Below are 19,071 nucleotides of genomic sequence, written 5' to 3' on the forward strand. Positions count from 1 at the left end.
TGTGTGTGTGTGTGTGTGTGTGTGTGTGTGTGAGTGCGTGCGTGCGTGCGTGCGTGTGACTGTGTGTGTGTGTGTGTGTGTGTACTGTATGTGTGTGTGCCTTACCTGCCAATGTTCCTCTTTCCAATGTAGCGGAACTGGACCAAACACGCTCTGAAGTGACCGCCAGGCGGAAGAGAGAGAGAGAGAGAGAGAGTTAGAGATATGAGGGGCGAGTAACCCTCGCCCTCGCAGCACCATACGAATGCCCAGCGCACCCATAGTTGATTCAGACCTGTTGTTAAACCTATACGTTGTAATCATTTTCAATTAGGGATGTTTTTCGTTCCCGATCCGATCCCGATATCACAATTCATGTGTTAGCCGATACCGATACCGAAACCAGTGTTGTATTCTCGTGTTTATAGCTATCTAGCTATATATCTCGTGTTGTGTTTATAGCTATCTAGCTATATATCTCGTGTTGTGTTTATAGCCATCTAGCTATATATCTCGTGTTGTGTTTATAGCTATCTAGCTATATATCTCGTGTTGTGTTTATAGCTATCTAGCTATATATCTCGTGTTGGGTTTATAGCTATCTAGCTATATATCTCGTATTGTGTTTATAGCCATCTAGCTATATATCTCGTGTTGTGTTTATAGCTATCTAGCTCTATATCTCGTGTTGTGTTTATAGCCATCTAGCTATATATCTCGTGTTGTGTTTATAGCCATCTAGCTATATATCTTGTGTTGTGTTTATAGCTATCTAGCTATATATCTTGTGTTGTGTTTATAGCTATCTAGCTATATATCTTGTGTTGTGTTTATAGCTATCTAGCTATATATCTTGTGTTGTGTTTATAGCTATCTAGCTATTTATCTCGTGTTGTGTTTATAGCAGACTCCACACTCAAATGTGCACTTGCAGTTAGGGCAACTCGAAACCAAACTCCACATGCCCCAACATTTTATTTACGTGTCAACCCCTTACCTCTGTGTCGGATCGGTGGTTAGACTGGCATATTCGTCGATACTGATATGACCCGATATGACAAATAAGGGCAGATACCGATACTTTTCCGATACCGATACAGTATCGGGACATCTCTATTTTCAACCCATCATCTGTGTCCTTTTAGCAATATGATTTTTCCTAAAATGTGTTTTTTACGATCGGCCTCGGGTCTAAATGAGCTAATACTTTCCGTTCAAAAATTCAAAGTTCATAGGTGGCATTTACTCTACTATTTTCCCATCACGAACCATTATTTTTGCTCTTTTCCCCTCAGGTTATTCAACTTTATTTCATTACTACTGTTGGCCTCAGAAACGAATGAGACTGCAGCTTTACTTTGGCTTACAAAGTGCAAAGAAGACTGGTGGATAAACAGATTAGTAACTGTTGCATGCAATGACAGGCTGGAAGATCAAGTGTTTAAATATTATTCTATTGTCCGCACTGCAGGAGACGATGCTACTTACTCCAGCAGACTGAGGAAGTTCATGATGTCTTGAGGGCTGACTTTGTTCCAGTAGGCCAGCAGAGTGTCTGAGGACAAAGGATGACCCATCATTGCACGCCACAGAGAACCATTATGTTTTCAGTGTTTCTACAGTATGATTTATTTGTACATTACAGTAGGGTTGTACACAGTGTTTGATAGCCCTTGTAAGCGTTCTCTTAGTTTTATGATTTTCTTAATTTTACTTATTTTTTAAATCTACTTTTATCCGTAGCTTGTATTTTATTTAAACCCTGTAGCACTTGCACGATTTGTGCAAAATGTAAAGTGATTTAAAAATAAAAATTATTATTACTATTATGTTAACTATCATAAATTTGACTGGTGTCCCTATTTTGGGCAAAAATACAGAAATAACTAAGGTAGCCGATTAGCTTGTAGATCTGTTATTTTCTCTATTTCCCAATACGACGAAGGGAAGGACTTGAGTGGTTGGGAAAATGTCCACTGTGTGTTTTTGTACAAGCTGAACCCTGGTGGTTCAGTGGTTTTCAACCAGTGGTCCGGGGACCACCAGTGGTCCTTTTTGAGGGGGTTCCAGCCTCCAGGTGGTCCCCAGCTAAACTTGGTAACCAAATGGACTCTTATTAGATCTTTAACTGTTGAGAGTGTAAAATGAAACCATGAAACCATGAAGTAACTCTTGAGAGTTTAAAATGAAACCAAATGCACCCGTACGGGTCCATTTGGTTTCATTTCACGCTCTCAAGAGTTACATTACTGTACAACATCTGCATTGCTTAATTTACAACTGGTCTACACAATTAGAGAATGTAAAATAATTGTTATTTTGATCATAATTATGACTGTTATCTCTCCTAATGGTACCAACATCAACGACAACAATAATATTCTTTAGTTGTGTACTCGTGTTACTGTATCTTGAGACGCTAAATCTCCTCAAATGGTGGTCCACGTGGCTCAAATGCCAAATAAATAATGGGACCTTGATGTGAAAAGGGTTGAAAACCACCGTGGTAGTTCCATTACACACAGTAGCTGTGTTATTGGTTGAAACCCACCGTGGTAGTTCCATTACACACAGTAGCTGTGTTGTTGAAAACCACCGTGGTAGTTCCATTACACACAGTAGCTGTGTTGTTAAACCACCGTGGTAGTTCCATTACACACAGTAGCTGTGTTGTTAAACCACCGTGGTAGTTCCATTACACACAGTAGCTGTGTTGTTGAAAACCACCGTGGTAGTTCCATTACACACAGTAGCTGTGTTGTTGAAAACCACCGTGGTAGTTCCATTACACACAGTAGCTGTGTTGTTGAAAACCACCGTGGTAGTTCCATTACACACAGTAGCTGTGTTGTTGGCTGACCTTCCGACAGTGTCCTGACGATGTGCAGGAAGCACAGCAGAAGGCCTTTGATCTCATACTGTCCCAGTCTGCCTGGCGGCGGCAGCGGGCTGCTGCTCATGGTGGAGCACCGTCTGTGGAGCTGGAGGACAACATGCACGAGCATGCACGCACGCACACACACACACACGCGCGCGCGCGGGCGAGCGCACACACACAAGCAAGCAGAGATTATTGTTTATTTCAATATGTTTTCCAGAGATATTTCAACTCATGTTAAAGTACTTGCAAGTTGCAACCAAGGCTGGGGAATTGGAAGAAAAAAAAAGGAGATATTATCATCAGTGCCTACATTCGGAAGGAGGTACATGACATTGATCCTTTAACTGAAGGATCAACACACAGAGGTTGTAAACAGCTTACCAGTTTAACAGATTAAAAAAATATATAAAAATACAAAATAAACTGGAACACAAGCAGATAAATGATCTCTGTTGGGTTCTCTCTGAAAACCCCTGTTACTGAACAAACACTCTATTGGAATTAATATCTTAGAAAACCTTTTAAAAGTGTTGTTTTAACAATGCATCAGGTGTGATCTGCTCTCATCCACTCTGACTCACCTCAATGCTGTCCGGGGTTCCTGGGTCCATGAAGAGCGAGCCTCTGGAGTCTTCTCTCCTCACAACAACATGGCCGTTCTGAAGCAGACCTGGAGATGATGCTGAGTCTAAGTCAGTGATTCTCAAGCTTTTTAATTTCATGGACCCCCAGTTTAGTTGACTATTACTAAGCGTAACAGCTAAATCTAACACCAACTCTAACCCTAACCTCAGTCTTAACCAGCCACAAAATTCCTTTAAATTCATTAACTGCCATCTAGTGGTGGCTTACGTGTAGCGATTGTGTCATAAGTGAACGGGAGGAGCACTTATGTTGAAAGGGCTTTTGGCCGGAAACCGTCAGGAGTCAGGAAGTAAAAGCGGCTCGATGTCCCTCGATTGTCATTTAATACACCCAAAACATACTTTTGATCAGCAAAATACATTTGGATACATCAGACGCAAACCAAGCTTGCATTTTGGTCTAAAAAGCGATTCAGAGATATTTACGTTCTAAGATGCTCCGTCGCATACAGTAGCAAGCATAAGCCAGCAGATTTTTCACTTCCGTTTTTTTTCCGGAAATAAAAACCTGGAGCACGTGTTACACAATGAAACTGGACACAGCTGAGCACCTGAATTAATTGATATTAAAAAAGGCGCCATTAGGCGTCAGTGGCAACGTCAGGAGTGAGTTAACCTCATATCAGTCTTAACTGGCCATGTACTGTAAGTCAGTTTCACTATGTTTTCTGTTTCGGCGGCAGTCATTTCACTTCGCCATTTCCTAGTCTTCTCGCGGTAGGCAGTATGTAGGAAATGTCCATACTGGCTGGCTGCATTGAACGGTCTTGATAAGAACATTATTGTTGGTGATTATCAGTTGAAAACATTCGAAGCGGGTGCCCTGATCTACACGATAATGTAAAGTACATCTAGTACATCTTGGTCTTGTTTGTATGAGGGAGAAGTTACTGTATACTGTTGCTAAAGAGATAGAAGCTCTCTAGTCGACTCTTACCGTGGTCTTTATCAATGGCAGTGCTGGTTCTGCGGGTGTCGATGGAGCTGTTTGAGATCAGGTCATCTCTGGATCCCTGCAGGAGGACAACAATTACACAGCATGAAGTGCTTGTTATCTGCTTCAAAGATTAACAGGAAGAATGTTTTTAACAGTCACCTTCATCTCACCAACCGTAGCAAACTTGTTACAGCATGCTGTAGTGTATAGTAGTAGTAATTACAGATAATAAAAGTTACAAAAATACCATCAATTAAACCATTAAAAGGGTGCGTTCGGATATGCACACCGCGGATGTGGTCAGTTTATTGAGCGTACCGAGTGTAGCCATCATGTTTTTTTTTTTTTTCTTTTTTTTTTTTAAGATATTTTTTTGTGGCTTACGCCTTTATTGATTTTTTAAGGGATAGAAAGTAGGCTGACAGGAAACGGGAGAGAGATGGGGGGATGACATGCGGTAAAGGCCGTGTCGGGTCCGGGAGTCGAACCCGCGGCACACCGCGACTGGATCACCAGTCCGGTGCCCAGACCGTTACGCTACGGCCTGGGCCGCCATCATGTTTTAACCAGTTAAAACATGGGCCAAGGTAATACATTATGAACACTTGTATGGTGATGTACTAAAACTAAATGCTTGCCTTGCTAGCTCCAGGCAGTCCCCAGCTAAATAAGTTAATATAGCATCAAAATGTAATCACTTTAAACCAATATACTGTAGCTCTACAAGCTACGTCGCATTGCGACACATTTTGAGCTTGTATATCTGCCATCTTTTCAAATAAATATCTTTTAAAAGGTTGAATAATTTGGAATATGTTTGAAATTTGGAATGACATAAATCAAAGGTTTATGTCAAATATTTTGTAGATCATGTTAACCAGGGCTGTCATTTTCGTGCCAATTTTGCCCAGACCGAAGAAACTCTACCGCCCGCTCCGTCGAGGCACGCACAAACATACAAGCCCTAATACCACCACTTTTACAGAACAACATAAATGATACAAACCAACATACAACTACACAACCCTTTGTTGCTCTTACAAGAACACTGGCAAAAGGATTCAAGATAGAAGAGGGTTTATTTGTTACTCACTTTGTCTGCCTAATAAAAAATAAAATAATAATAATAATCATATCATAACTTGAGCGGCCCCCTACGGTCGCAGCCACCGGTAATATGACCGGTACGTCCTGTGGCCAGTCCACCCCTGATGTTAACCCTTTACACAACAAATGGATGTCCGTGGCCATGGAAAGGTTTGAGAACCACATACTGTACTACTGTACAGAGATCAGAGAGATGCACAGATTGCAGTTACATCATATCTAGGAAAATAATTTGGATGAGGTCAGATAGAGCCGATCCTGGCATCTCAAATACATTAGGATGACTGTCAATACTTCCTGGAAGTCTTACAAAGACATTACCTTGTACGCACATGCATGCATGCATGGGTGTGCCATTTCTGAGCATACTGAACACATCTTATAGGCATGCTACTCTCCGTACGCATGGGGTTTAGCAGGATGTAGCGCACGCTTCTAAACAACAAGGCATCAGTCTTGTCAATCAATCAGAGAAATGTGCAACACGCGAGGCTCACAGAGAAGCAGGGAGATTCCTCAGAGGGGACCGACAGACTCACATTGAGACCCAGGCCGGGGCTGGACATGCTGGGCTGGGCAGACAGCTGCTTGAGGTTCTGATAGAGCAGCTCCAAAAGTGGCAGGTAGAGGAGACAGATCCGGGCCTGCTGGTTCTGAAAACACACAAACGCAGTGGTGGATGAGAGCAGCAACAAGGCAATATGGAGCACTAGTTTGTCTAGTGGTTTTCAACCCTTTTTCTATCAAGGCCCATTATTTAACTTTGCTTTCTCTGTACAGGTACTGTCTGTCCATCTGCAACGTTTGTACTGTATGGCTTTTTACTGCTTTATTTTTTGATCAACGTTTGCCTGTTGTCTCTCCTAAACCAACATCATACATGCATGGAATTGTGGACAAAATCTTATCCAACTACAACAAGATATTATTTCATTTTGGGTCTGAGAGGCGTAAATGTGAAATGGTGGTCCCGTGGCTCAGATGCCGAATAAATAATGGGCCTTTATGTGAAAAAGGTTGAAAAGAAAAAAATAAACACTGATTTGTAACTCTACTGTATATGCTGTGCACCTTGTAGGTGGTGTAGCGGTCGTCCATGGCGTGGTGTGTGTGTGTGTGTGTGTGTGCACCTTGTAGGTGGTGTAGCGGCCGTCCATGGCGTGGTGTGTGTGTGTGTGTGTGCACCTTGTAGGTGGTGTAGCGGTCGTCCATGGCGTGGTGTGTGTGTGTGTGTGTGTGTGTGTGCACCTTGTAGGTGGTGTAGCGGTCGTCCATGGCGTGCTTGATGAGCAGGTTCTTCAGCACGGCGACGGCCAGCTGCCTGACGTCGGGGCCCTGCGTCTGCACGGCGCCCGCCACCTCCCGCAGCAGCAGACCCACCAGGAAGTGGTTGGTGCAGTAGTCCTCCGTCAGGCTGAACTCCAGACTCTGATCTACGGGGGGCGTTCGGACGGGGTGGGGGAGGCACACGGAAGGCTGTCAGGGATCCAGTGCATGGGGATCGGGGACCCCCCCTTACACTAGGCTTATGATAGAGCAGTGGTTCTCAAACGGGTACAAATGTAACCAAATGGACTTTTAAGCGTCAATTTGGTTCCACTTGTCTGTTGCCAGAGTTCCAAACCTGTAAGTGTCCATTTTCTTTGCTTCCATAACTATCACTCATTTTGCAGGAGACACCCTGGAACCAAATGTAACACCTGGGATTCGAACTCGAGTCTCATGAAAGTCCAATATCTTAACCACTAGACCAAAGGGAGCACCTATGGATCGGGGGAGATATTAGACTTCTGAGCCATTCTGCTACACTAATACACTGCCAGAGGTGAACCCCATAAGTGTCCATTTGTGGTTCCCAACTATCAGTCAATTTGCTCAAGCCCCCATGGAACCCCCCTCAAGGACCCCTGGGGGTCCCGTGACCCCACTTTGAGAACCACCACTGTGAGTACTGTGTCTTGGGATTGGTACTAGGTATTGTTACCAAAAGCCTATTTCGTACGATTTCAAGTGTTAATGGCAGAAAGTGTTGATTCTATGCTAATCCTCATGAAGCTATAAATGTCTTATCTTGCCCTGTTTATTTAAGTACAGTACATCTCCCTGAGTAAACTGGAGTGTTAAACTTTACTCTAGGTTGACCATAACAAGACTTACATACTCTAAATATGTAGTTAAGAACATGGCAATTCGATGGGAACAAAATGATTCCCCATTTCCTTCACAGTCCAGTTCCGCCTACAGTATCAAGGCCCATTTATACTCCTGTTCTGAACGTATACATACAGCATGTACGTAACGTATATGTTCATAACGCAACGTACATTGCACTATCTGCACCTTGTACTGTAGATACGTGACACACGTCGTCGTATCCGTAAAGCTCTCAGGTGACGTGCACAAAGATGGAACGGAATGAACGCAGGATAACAACATTCTATGTCGAGTATAAATGGACCTTTACTCGTACTGAGTAACACACTGACATACTGACATAGTGTTGAACTTGATCCATTGTCCGAGCGCAACCGAGCATAAAATGGATCTCTTCTCCACTCCCTAACATTTTTCTTGACGAAATTGTCAGTATATTTAGTCTTAATTTTAGTCATCGTAGCTTAGTTTTTCTTTAGTTTTCGTCAGTGAATAAGAAAATAGTCGGCGAACTATTAGTTTTAGTCGACGGAATCAAAACTGCACCGTCAAAGCTGTGACAAAAGTAAAAACTTGAATGTATGGGTAATAAATACTAAAGGTGTTTTACACTACTGTATATGTACGTAATTATCAAGTAACTTACTGAACCTGGTATTTTACCAAGTACTTAGAGACTGCAGAGAAAGTGAATTATATTTTGTCTAATGACCCAACTAATGGTCTAATTCTGTGGTGCTCCGTTAAGACTCAGGTGCTCTCTCTCTGGCCATCACTGGCACATCGCGTGGCACGGTATCTCTAATTTGAGGCCAAGGTACTTTACATGCAAGTGTTTTATCTAAGATAGATTACACATTATTTCCATATTAATTTCCATTCTCTGGCCTGCATGGGGCTTGGCTGTATTTCAGTAATGGACATGTAACTGTAGCAAACCCTCCGTCAACGGGCGTGCATTTGAATTTGAACGCTGATGCGAAATTACACAGAACGTGCTAATGCAACATTGCACGACGACAACAATATTTCACAAAGTTGCAGTATGTTCATTCTCCAGGCATCACTTGGTTTGGTTGTTGCATGGGAACAACCCCCGAATGAAGAGGAGGAGGAGAAGGGGAATTCAGAAAGCAACCTGCGTTAGGCATACGGTACGGGCAACCTTTAGTCCAACCCGGCTGTGAGAAATAAGCACCGATGTGTGTGTGTTTTCTGTCGATATAATAACAGGCCCACACAGATTATTAACTGAGTTACCCTCTGTCGTTTTCTCAGAGAAGACAGAGACTGAGAAGATAGATAGACAGATAGATATATATAGATAGGAGAGAGAGAGAGAGAGAGAGAGAGAGAGAGAGAGAGAGAGAGGGAGAGAGAGAGAGCGTGAAACAGGGTTGTTCCCTTGTATTTTTCCCCAAGTCTTAAATCAGTCAGACAGGTGCATGAAGAAGGGAGTGGGAGTGAGTAGATAATTCCCAGAGACAGTCAAGCTCCGTCACCGCACGGCAGACAGACAGACAGGCCCAGGCAAGAAGCGATCGATCCATCGATAAGGAGGGAACAATGCCGCCGTGCCAAATTAATTAGACGGCCGGTGTAAAGCAACACGAGGAGTGTGAGTGAGAGTGAATGGGGGAGGATGGGGGGGGGGGGGGTGTGGGTGGGGAGGGCGAGTCCCATGGGAGACCAGCAGGACCCAGTAATTCTTATACCAGTTGGCCGTGCGCTCCCCCGCGCCGCCTCCCCGTGCGTTCCTCTGGCGCCCGCAGCCACAGACCACCTCCGCGGTGGATAGTCGGGTGACACTGAGGTTAATTACTCCGTGGTGGGAATTAAATAAATAAATGTTGCCGATAAAGCATAGTTTTAGACCGCGACGTCAACGAGTCACAATTAGGTTTATGAGATGAATTACTTGGTACTTTTGAGTTTGTTTCGATGTTTTTCTTTCTTTCTTTGGTTGGTTTCTTTCTTTATTTCTTTTCGTCTTTTTCCGGTCAGCAATGTGTATGTTTGCGTTAAAATTTCAGCAATATTTAGCAATATACTGTATGTAATGTGTTTTGTTTAACTGTATGTAATGTGTTTTATTTTTGTAGTATTCGTATTTTTTAGTTTTGTCATTATTATTTTTGTTCTGTATTTATTGTCAAATCATTTTGTGATAAGATTTTGTTTGTATTTGTGCTGCCATGGGGATGTGGGGGGGAAAAATATATGTAAACTGTTTTGAAAATACTTCTCTGTACTTTAAAGAAAATCAATAAACATATGTTTAAAAAAATATATATATATTTAGCAATATTATACGGCTATAACTATAATCCTTGCGTGAGCAATGTTTCAAGTAATACTATAGCGATTACAACTTGTTAGCTGGAAAACACCCACAGTCCATTCACGGTTACAGAGGTAAGAATGTTTTAATTTATCATTAAGAATTGACACTATAAAATAGGTTTCCTTTGCGCTTTAGCACGCTCTGTCTCTCGTGGCTGTGGGGGCCCAGAGGGACGAACGGGGAGGCGAGGCGCGGGGGAACGCATGGCCAACCGGTACAAGAATGACTGAGTCGCGGCAGGGCGGGTGGGTTAGTGCTGCAAGTCAGAGCAGGGGGGGGGGGGGGGGGGGGTCGATCATTTTGCATACGGCAACAAACAGATGCATGGTTGGGGGGACATGGACAGGGGAGGGGGGGGGCGTTACCTACCTACAGCGCCAAAAAGCTCCGTTGCGTATGAAATAAAATCTGACCACAAGCAAAAACAAAAACAAAAGGAAGGGAGGTGGGGGTCAACACATTAATGTGAACATTCCATGCATTCCATTTCAATAACATACATCATTTGTCTGCAATTTGCTGATGGGGCAGTGAAAACAAACATTATTTTAGTGTCTGAGTGTGTTGGGGATTAATTAATGCACAATGTGACAGTCAACGTTAAAATAATGACATTCATGGTGTTTGATCAAAATACAATTAGTAGCTTCGGATGTCATCACATGATTTAATCTCCGTCATCAGCCCTTATCAACACCAAGCAGCGCAGCCAGTATGGACATTTCAACATACTGACATTGTTGTCAGCCATTGTTGGTCGCCTAACCCTAACCTCAGACTTAACCGGCCACGTAAGTCCCCTAACCATATATCAGTCTTAATGTAAGTCAGTTTCACAATGTTTTCGCTTCGGCGGCAGTCATTTCACTTAATTCACGTCATTTTCATCCTAGTGGCCTACTCGCTGTGGTGAGCAGTATGTAGGAAGTGTCCATATTGCCTGCATTGCATGGTCCAGATAAGAACATACAGGTGGTTATCGGTTGATGACATTCGAAGCGGGTGTTACAGTAACAGGACGTGTAGGAGTTTGAGTCCAATCAGGCAAGTTAATAGGGGTCTAGGAAGTAGGAAGGTGGGGTATGGGAGGTGATGTGGAAGCTCTCTGGCTCTCTCGTGGGCCACGTTTAGACGGAAACGGGCTCCAGAGAAAACGGCAAAGTCCCGTTGCGTTCTCATTTTCTATTCAGCCTTTTACACAGAGCCGCTGTAATGAGTGAAAACGCTGTAATGTGCATGCCAGGTGGCTAGGTGGCGGTGTGACGGACTGCCAGATAGACCAGGGCACGCATGTACCGTACGTTCCGTTCCACTTCCTATCACAAGGCTTTTTGTTTACATCATGGTTTACATTCACCATCGCCAAAGTCGCTTTCATTTGTATTCGTAGGATGAGCGTGGGCGAGGGACTAGGGAGCGCCTGCTCATTCTAGGAACTCCAAATATGGCCTACGGCTCTGCACCGATGTGATAAACGTAAGTGTTGTGAGCCCACGTGAGCCATGATGTCACACGTTTTGTGGATTCACCCGTTTAAGACGGGAGGGAAGACGACGTTTTCAGAGATCTCCACTCCGGAAGGAGTTTTCAACCCCCGAAAACGCAGTTCTCGTCTAAACGGACTCCAGCAAAAACGATACTTTATTTTGCCGTTTTCCATGGACAGCGTTCTCGTGTAAAGGGGGCGGGGCCTATAGGTCTGTGGTGTGGCTGAGCAGCATGATGCAGGGACAGGTGGGAGAGAGGATGGAATGTGACCTTCGACCCCTCACCTTGCACTCTCTGCAGCTTGGTGCGACCGAACGCCATGGGCAGGTTGAGGGGAATGTAGTGCTCGTGGTTGCACACGGTCATCAGGAAGTCAAACTTCATTTCAGTCAGCGCCTGAGAAACGCGCACACGCGCGCACACACACACACACACACACACACACACACACACACACACACACACACACACATACACACAATTCAATTCAACTGGCTTTATTGGCATGAGAAAACGTTTACATTGCCAAAGCAAAAAGTGGAACAATACAATCAAAACTAAATGTATACTATGTACATTTAAAAGTCAGAACCAATAATTCAATTTATTTTTTATATATATATATTTTTTGCGACTTACGCCTTTTTATTGGCTTTTTGAAGGGACAGACAGTAGGCTGACAGGAAACGGGAGAGAGATGGGGGAAGACATGCAGTAAAGGCCATGTCGGGCTCGGGAGTCGAACCCGCGGCACCTGCGACTGGATTACCAGTCGGGTGCCCAGACGGTTACGCCACCGCCTGGGCCAATAATTCAATTTCTATGTACCAAGATCACTCGATGCAGATAGTGCAGGAATACACACAATGATTAGTCTAATGACGCACACACGCACACACCCCTGTTTTTGTGGAAAAATAACACGATGGGAACTATGCACAAAAACAAATTCCACCCACGTTTTTACTTTCACTTGCGTACAATGCAATGTCTTTACAGGATGACTATGCTAGATTCTACATGTGATTAGTATCACAGCTAGCTGGTACCCGCACGCTGTGAGCACCGACTGCACTGCAGCAAGCCTGTAGTCAATCAAGTGTAATGCTGCCCTCAGCTTTCAGCTACGCCCTGTCACTGAACTGTAGCTTTGTTATCAAAGTTCCAGTTGCAGGTGTAGCAGGGCGTGGTGGCAGTGGTGGCGAGGGTACCCACTTACCTTGGGATCTTTGAGGCTGAAGCCACACATGTAGTCGTTGAGCAGGCTGAAGGCGAAGCCTCGGTTCATGAAGGTCATGCACCGCTGAGGAGAGAGGAAGAGGGACAGGTTAGGAATGACCGTTTAGACGAGAGAGTTGCGTCATTGAGGGGGCAGAAGACATTGAGGGGGCAGAGCTGGAGTGTGACAAGTGGTTGTTTTTTTTACAAAGGTCACAGTCATTAAAAAAATGACATTGTTTGTGCGGACGGACCTTGATGAAGGTGGCCAGGCTGACGTTGATGCAGCGGGCCTCCTCGGGGATCTCCCCGTGCCGTATGGTGATGTGAGGCATGATGGACAGGAGGAGGCACTGCAGAGCCTGGTGGAAGCTGTCCGGGAAGCGCTGGGGGCGTGGCATCTGTCCAAAAGAAAACCACACGACAGAATCAATGCACATGGAATTGTGGTTCTCCAACTGTTTCACGTCAAGGACCCCCCCAAAGTGACATGTATTTGTACCCCCATCTGAAACTATTTTGTGCCAGGGACCCTTGTACAAGATTTGTGTTGTTAAAATAAATTAAAATGTTTTAACATTTTTTTGGGGGGGGGGGGGGGGGGGGGAATAGGGGGTGTGTGCGCTTATCCGACACATCAAAAGTCTGAGATGCGCAAATCACCAGTGCGTTGTTCCCGACATGCGTTGCGTCATGCTTGCGGTTAGGTTTCTGGTTTAAGGACTTCCGTGTTTTGTACCATACTATTGTATGTATAAGTACAGAACAAAGAATTTTTGCTTTCGCCATCTTTGTTGAAGAAAGAGTCTGGGTTAGGGTTTGGGCTAGGCTAGGGTGTCAGACTAATGACTGTCAGACTGTTAGTATGTCGGAACTTATTCCTGTACGTGGAAATAGCAGATCAAGTAGCTGATGTACTGTATATATAGGGTTAGAGTGGTACTTCATTTCAATACATGCTAATGTAATGCTAGCTTTTATACACTTTTCTAATACATTTAACACTAAAACATTAGTAAATGGTCACTTTACTTTCCCTCTGCCCAAAACCAATGTACTTAAGAAAACAGTCATGTACAGAATACAGATCCATTGCATACTGGTGTGTGCTCCCCCACATATTTGACTCCAACAAGAAATACTTTGTGTTTCAAAAGGAAATTATATTAGATTATTATTTTTGGACATATAAATCAGTTTTTATTTTCTTATTTTACTCTCTAAAGGTTCTTTCAGACTTGGATGGTTAGAGCGGCGCGAATACAGTACATACAAAGTCAATGCAAAGACGAGAAGTTACGCGAGTGCCGCGAATGGGCGTGGCGCGACCTGGCGCAGCAAAAAAGGGGACGAACCGAGGTGAATATTTTAAATTCAAGTCTGAACGCAGCTTAAGTTTGCGTGTTTGTTCACCAACATTGATCATACTCTGTACTGCATTTTAAGATTTATAAAAAGTATTGTGATGGTTTGCCTGGATCCCAGGAAGAACAGTCTCCACTATTAGACTAATTGGGATCCTTAATAAACTAAACTAAACACTAGCTAATAATGTACATAATGTAAACAGACTAGCGACTCAATGAGAGCACGTACTGTACTTGTTGTTTAGAAGCGTGCGCTGCGACATCCTGTACAGCAGTGGTTCCCAAACTTTCTTATTTTACATTTTTCCAGGGGACCCTTTTTTTTAAGATGGAAAAACCAGGCGACCCAATTCCCAATATTGTCTTTACTCGCACGTAAGCACAGAAAGTCCTAACCCGTGGGTCGCGTGGTGGAACCCACCCACCCGCCTGTGGGACCCACGACTCACGAGCGACCCGGACAGTCTTTGGGAACTGGAACAATGCTGTGTACAGTATGTATGTGTGTATGTATGCGTTTGTCTGGGGACCCCCTGGAACTCTCTCAAGGACCGCTGGGGGCCCCGGACCCCACTTTGGGAACCACTGCATTAGAGATGCCAGAATATACACATAAATCATCCACCAATTCCCGGATATAATGTAACCGCAGCACCAAATTATGTACAGTGTGGGTAAGTAATGCGATGTAATAGATCATATTATTGATGTATGTATTTTGAGGTGTACTCAATAATATTACCTTAATGCGGTTGCCTTCTTGCAGGTACTGGGCCATGGACTTGGCCATGGTTTCAAAGAAGAACCAGGAGTACTGTGAAAGAGGATAAGGATGAGGCGTTATGGTCATTGTGGTATTTTCCTGGTGACGTATTACATCACAGAAGTAGATGTTTGTAGCATTGATGAATTCATTCCATTTAGTGCAGCAGAGCCAGAGTGGCGAAACAATTTGACAGAAGATCATGGAAGCTCAATAGTCCCGGATGTTATCAGCAAACACTAGCAGCGCATTGGACTTGCAGCAGCAGAAAAGACCGTTTGTGACGCACTTTTAAAAGCTGAGATGTTTAAAGAATCAGATTGGATATTGCTCTTGTCTTCATGTCTTTATGTATGTAAATTGTCTTGTTCTTTGTGTTATGTCAAATGTGTGTATATGTGTGGCTGCTGGGTCGCAAGACAAATTTCAGTGTGAACTGACAATAAAGTACTATATCATATCACTATATCGTATCGTATCTAAATCAATTTGGCATGTAACTATCTGAGGCCTACAAGAACTGGAAATCACCAAACATGTTGGGCTTCTGTTGTCGGCACACTCTCTCTCTCTTACATCAGAGCAGAGCCTTCCAGTGAGCCAACATGCATTGCCTGCAGCTTGCCTGTTTAAAGCAGTGGTTACCCAGTCAGAACTGCTTGAGAGTGTTTGACTGTACAGTCGATACTGTACAATCTGTCATTCATCAGGCCCATTAATCACAATCTTTTGTGATTAATGAGAGAGAGACGGTGATTCACCACTGAGCCAAACTCCCTCAACCCGTTGTGAGTAACCACTGCTGTCCGTATGCCAGCAGGAGGAATGTGCCTTAAGCATGCAGTAGTTCCACAACACCGTGGATGAGGAGCTACTGAATAGGCAGAAACACTTGGCTTGCTCCTCTTTTTGAGGACTGCATTATCTCAAGCGTTTGCACAATACAACAGTGCCCTCTGTCGTTTAAGGCAGGTATTGCAGACAGACAGACACAGACACAGACACAGACACACACACACACACACACACACACACACCTTTAGCAGTTTGTTGCTGGTGTTGAAGTCGGCCGTCTGTTTGAGTACGGCTGTGACGGCGGTGGCCAGCACCTCGTGGGTTCTCCCAGAGCTTCCTGGCGCAGGACTGATGGTCATGAACACGTACTGAGAGACGACAGAGCAACAATTTTATTATTATTTTTTGTACGATTTTTAAAAACATTTCCAAATTGTTAAACTAGCCGATCTACATCGACACATTGTGAGCTTGTAGATCAGCTATTTTAACTATTAAAATATAGTACAAAAAATAAAAAGCTAATGGTACCATAACAGGCAAACGTTAATCAAAATAACAATTCTTCCACATTCTCTAATTTGTGTGGACTTCTTGTAAATTAAGTAATGCCAGATGTTTAACAATAACCTTTTGAGAGAGTAAAATGAAACCAAATGGACCCGTATGGGTCCATTTGGTTTCATTTCACGCTCTTGGGAGTTAAAGATCTACTAGTAAAGGGTCCATTTGTTTACCAACTCTCCATCATTTAGCTGGGGACCACCTTGGAACCCCCTCAAGGACCACTGTCTGAAAACCACTGGCCTAAAAGAAGGTGTTTTATTGGAAAGGTGTTGTTGTTGTGAGAGTGCAGAGAGTGATGTTACTGCACCTTGAGGAAGGAGCGCAGGTAGTGCTCGATGCCTTCCTCGTGACATCGGGACACGATGTGAATGATCACCCTGAGGGTTCAGAGCATGGGATAAGATCACTGAAAACACAACTTCTGGCAGAGGATACCTTAAAATGGCCGACCTCATGTGAATACAGTACATGGAATAATGCAAAAATAAATAGAATCTCAAGACTGAAAATATAATGATGATGTTTAGGTTATGATCATTCTAAACCTGCTTTTCCACATATTAACAGCCGACCAGATGAAGAGATCACAGATTTGAGGCAATAACGGCTTTTATGACATTATTTTCTGAGACCATGTTCATGGAAGATGCTTCTAGACTTGTATTCTTTCTCTTTTTTCCTTTTTATCCTAGATCTTAAATCTGAATCTGAACAGTCTATGCTGTTGACCCTCGAGGAGGACTGTGTGTGTGTGTGTGTGTGTGTGTGTGTGTGTGTGTGTGTGTGTGTGTGTGTGTGTGTGTGTGTGTGTGTGTGTGTGTGTGTGTGTGTGTGTGTGTACGTTATCGCCTCAAATTAACCCCCGACCGACCGCAGAGCGTTGACAGCGATGTCGTGTGCTTCCTTGGTGGCCGTGGTGAGGACCTCAAACAGCTGCATCAGCACCATGGGCAGGAAGTTGATGATGACCTGAGTCTCTGTGGCGTGCAAGCACTGCATGGGGAGAGAGAGGGCAGAGAGTGAGACACTGCATGGGGAGAGAGAGGGCAGAGAGTGAGACACTGCATGGGGAGAGAGAGGGCAGAGAGTGAGACACTGCATGGGAAGAGAGAGGGCAGAGAGTGAGACACTGCATGGGGAGAGAGAGGGCAGAGAGTGAGACACTGCATGGGAAGAGAGAGGGCAGAGAGTGAGACACTGCATGGGAAGAGAGAGGGCAGAGAGTGAGACACTGCATGGGGAGAGAGAGGGCAGAGAGTGAGACACTGCATGGGGAGAGAGAGGGCAGAGAGTGAGACACTGCATGGGAAGAGAGAGGGCAGAGAGTGAGACACTGCATGGGAAGAGAGAGGGCAGAGAGTGAGACACTGCATGGGGAGAGAGAGGGCAGAGAGTGAGACACTGCATGGGAAGAGAGAGGGCAGAGAGTGAGACACTGCATGGGGAGAGAGAGGGCAGAGAGTGAGACACTGCATGGGAAGAGAGAGGGCAGAGAGTGAGACACTGCATGGGAAGAGAGAGGGCAGAGAGTGAGACACTGCATGGGGAGAGAGAGGGCAGAGAGTGAGACACTGCATGGGGAGAGAGAGGGCAGAGAGTGAGACACTGCATGGGAAGAGAGAGGGCAGAGAGTGAGACACTGCATGGGAAGAGAGAGGGCAGAGAGTGAGACACTGCATGGGGAGAGAGAGGGCAGAGAGTGAGACACTGCATGGGAAGAGAGAGGGCAGAGAGTGAGACACTGCATGGGGAGAGAGAGGGCAGAGAGTGAGACACTGCATGGGAAGAGAGAGGGCAGAGAGTGAGACACTGCATGGGAAGAGAGAGGGCAGAGAGTGAGACACTGCATGGGGAGAGAGAGGGCAGAGAGTGAGACACTGCATGGGGAGAGAGAGGGCAGAGAGTGAGACACTGCATGGGAAGAGAGAGGGCAGAGAGTGAGACACTGCATGGGAAGAGAGGGCAGAGAGTGAGACACTGCATGGGGAGAGAGAGGGCAGAGAGTGAGACACTGCATGGGAAGAGAGAGGGCAGAGAGTGAGACACTGCATGGGGAGAGAGAGGGCAGAGAGTGAGACACTGCATGGGAAGAGAGAGGGCAGAGAGTGAGACACTGCATGGGGAGAGAGAGGGCAGAGAGTGAGACACTGCATGGGAAGAGAGAGGGCAGAGAGTGAGACACTGCATGGGGAGAGAGAGGGCAGAGAGTGAGACACTGCATGGGGAGAGAGAGGGCAGAGAGTGAGACACTGCGTGGGGAGAGAGAGGGCAGAGAGTGAGACACTGCATGGGGAGAGAGAGGGCAGAGAGTGAGGCACTGCATGGGGCGAGAGAGGGCAGAGAGTGAGACACTGCATGGGGAGAGAGAGGGCAGAGAGTGAGGTAATGCATGGAGAGAGAGAGGGCAGAGAGTGAGGCACTGCATGGGGAGAGAGAGAGGGCAGAGAGTGAGGCACTGCATGGGGAGAGAGAGAGAGGGCAGAGAGTGAGGCACTGCATGGGGAGAGAGAGAGGGCAGAGAGTGAGGCACTGCATGGGGCGAGTTCAGTGTTTGTTCAGTGTTTGTCTCAGCAGAGAGCAAACATTTACCAGCTTAATTGTTATAATGTTCCAGTGCCAATTTTGCCCGCTCATTTCTCTGACTGAGTTCTCAATCCTGATTGGATAACATTGCTGTACACGGTTCTTTACCCGTCATTGGTTACTATTAACGCCTCTAAATCCTGACCTAAGGTTTCTGAAAAACTTCAAATATTTATACAGCAGCATAAAAAAAAAATTGAATACTGTACATACTGTACAGAACCCAAATATGGGTGCCCGGCCT

General features: G+C 44.9%; 1 protein-coding gene across 2 annotated transcripts in view; it reads right to left on the bottom strand.

Moving 5' to 3' along the window:
• The window catches only part of dock11 (dedicator of cytokinesis 11), a 100,646-nt gene that overhangs the window by 25,735 nt on the left and 55,840 nt on the right, over nucleotides 1-19,071 (bottom strand). The window contains exons 24-38 of one of the 2 annotated variants that reach the window (XM_083789069.1): nucleotides 17,116-17,237; nucleotides 16,552-16,621; nucleotides 15,920-16,045; nucleotides 14,862-14,933; nucleotides 13,007-13,153; nucleotides 12,754-12,837; nucleotides 11,819-11,930; nucleotides 10,416-10,454; nucleotides 6,797-6,981; nucleotides 6,088-6,201; nucleotides 4,442-4,517; nucleotides 3,442-3,530; nucleotides 2,840-2,960; nucleotides 1,468-1,534; nucleotides 106-153 (exon numbers count right to left, since the gene is read on the bottom strand). In XM_083789069.1, coding sequence (XP_083645195.1) covers nucleotides 106-153; nucleotides 1,468-1,534; nucleotides 2,840-2,960; nucleotides 3,442-3,530; nucleotides 4,442-4,517; nucleotides 6,088-6,201; nucleotides 6,797-6,981; nucleotides 10,416-10,454; nucleotides 11,819-11,930; nucleotides 12,754-12,837; nucleotides 13,007-13,153; nucleotides 14,862-14,933; nucleotides 15,920-16,045; nucleotides 16,552-16,621; nucleotides 17,116-17,237 — 1,472 coding nt within the window. The remainder of the gene's footprint in view (nucleotides 1-105; nucleotides 154-1,467; nucleotides 1,535-2,839; nucleotides 2,961-3,441; nucleotides 3,531-4,441; nucleotides 4,518-6,087; nucleotides 6,202-6,796; nucleotides 6,982-10,415; nucleotides 10,455-11,818; nucleotides 11,931-12,753; nucleotides 12,838-13,006; nucleotides 13,154-14,861; nucleotides 14,934-15,919; nucleotides 16,046-16,551; nucleotides 16,622-17,115; nucleotides 17,238-19,071) is intronic. The other variant, XM_083789070.1, reaches the window with a different exon arrangement.

The sequence above is a fragment of the Protomyctophum parallelum genome, assembly GCF_964188405.1.
Source record: "Protomyctophum parallelum genome assembly, chromosome: 18".
In the NCBI taxonomy this organism is placed as follows: domain Eukaryota; kingdom Metazoa; phylum Chordata; class Actinopteri; order Myctophiformes; family Myctophidae; genus Protomyctophum; species Protomyctophum parallelum.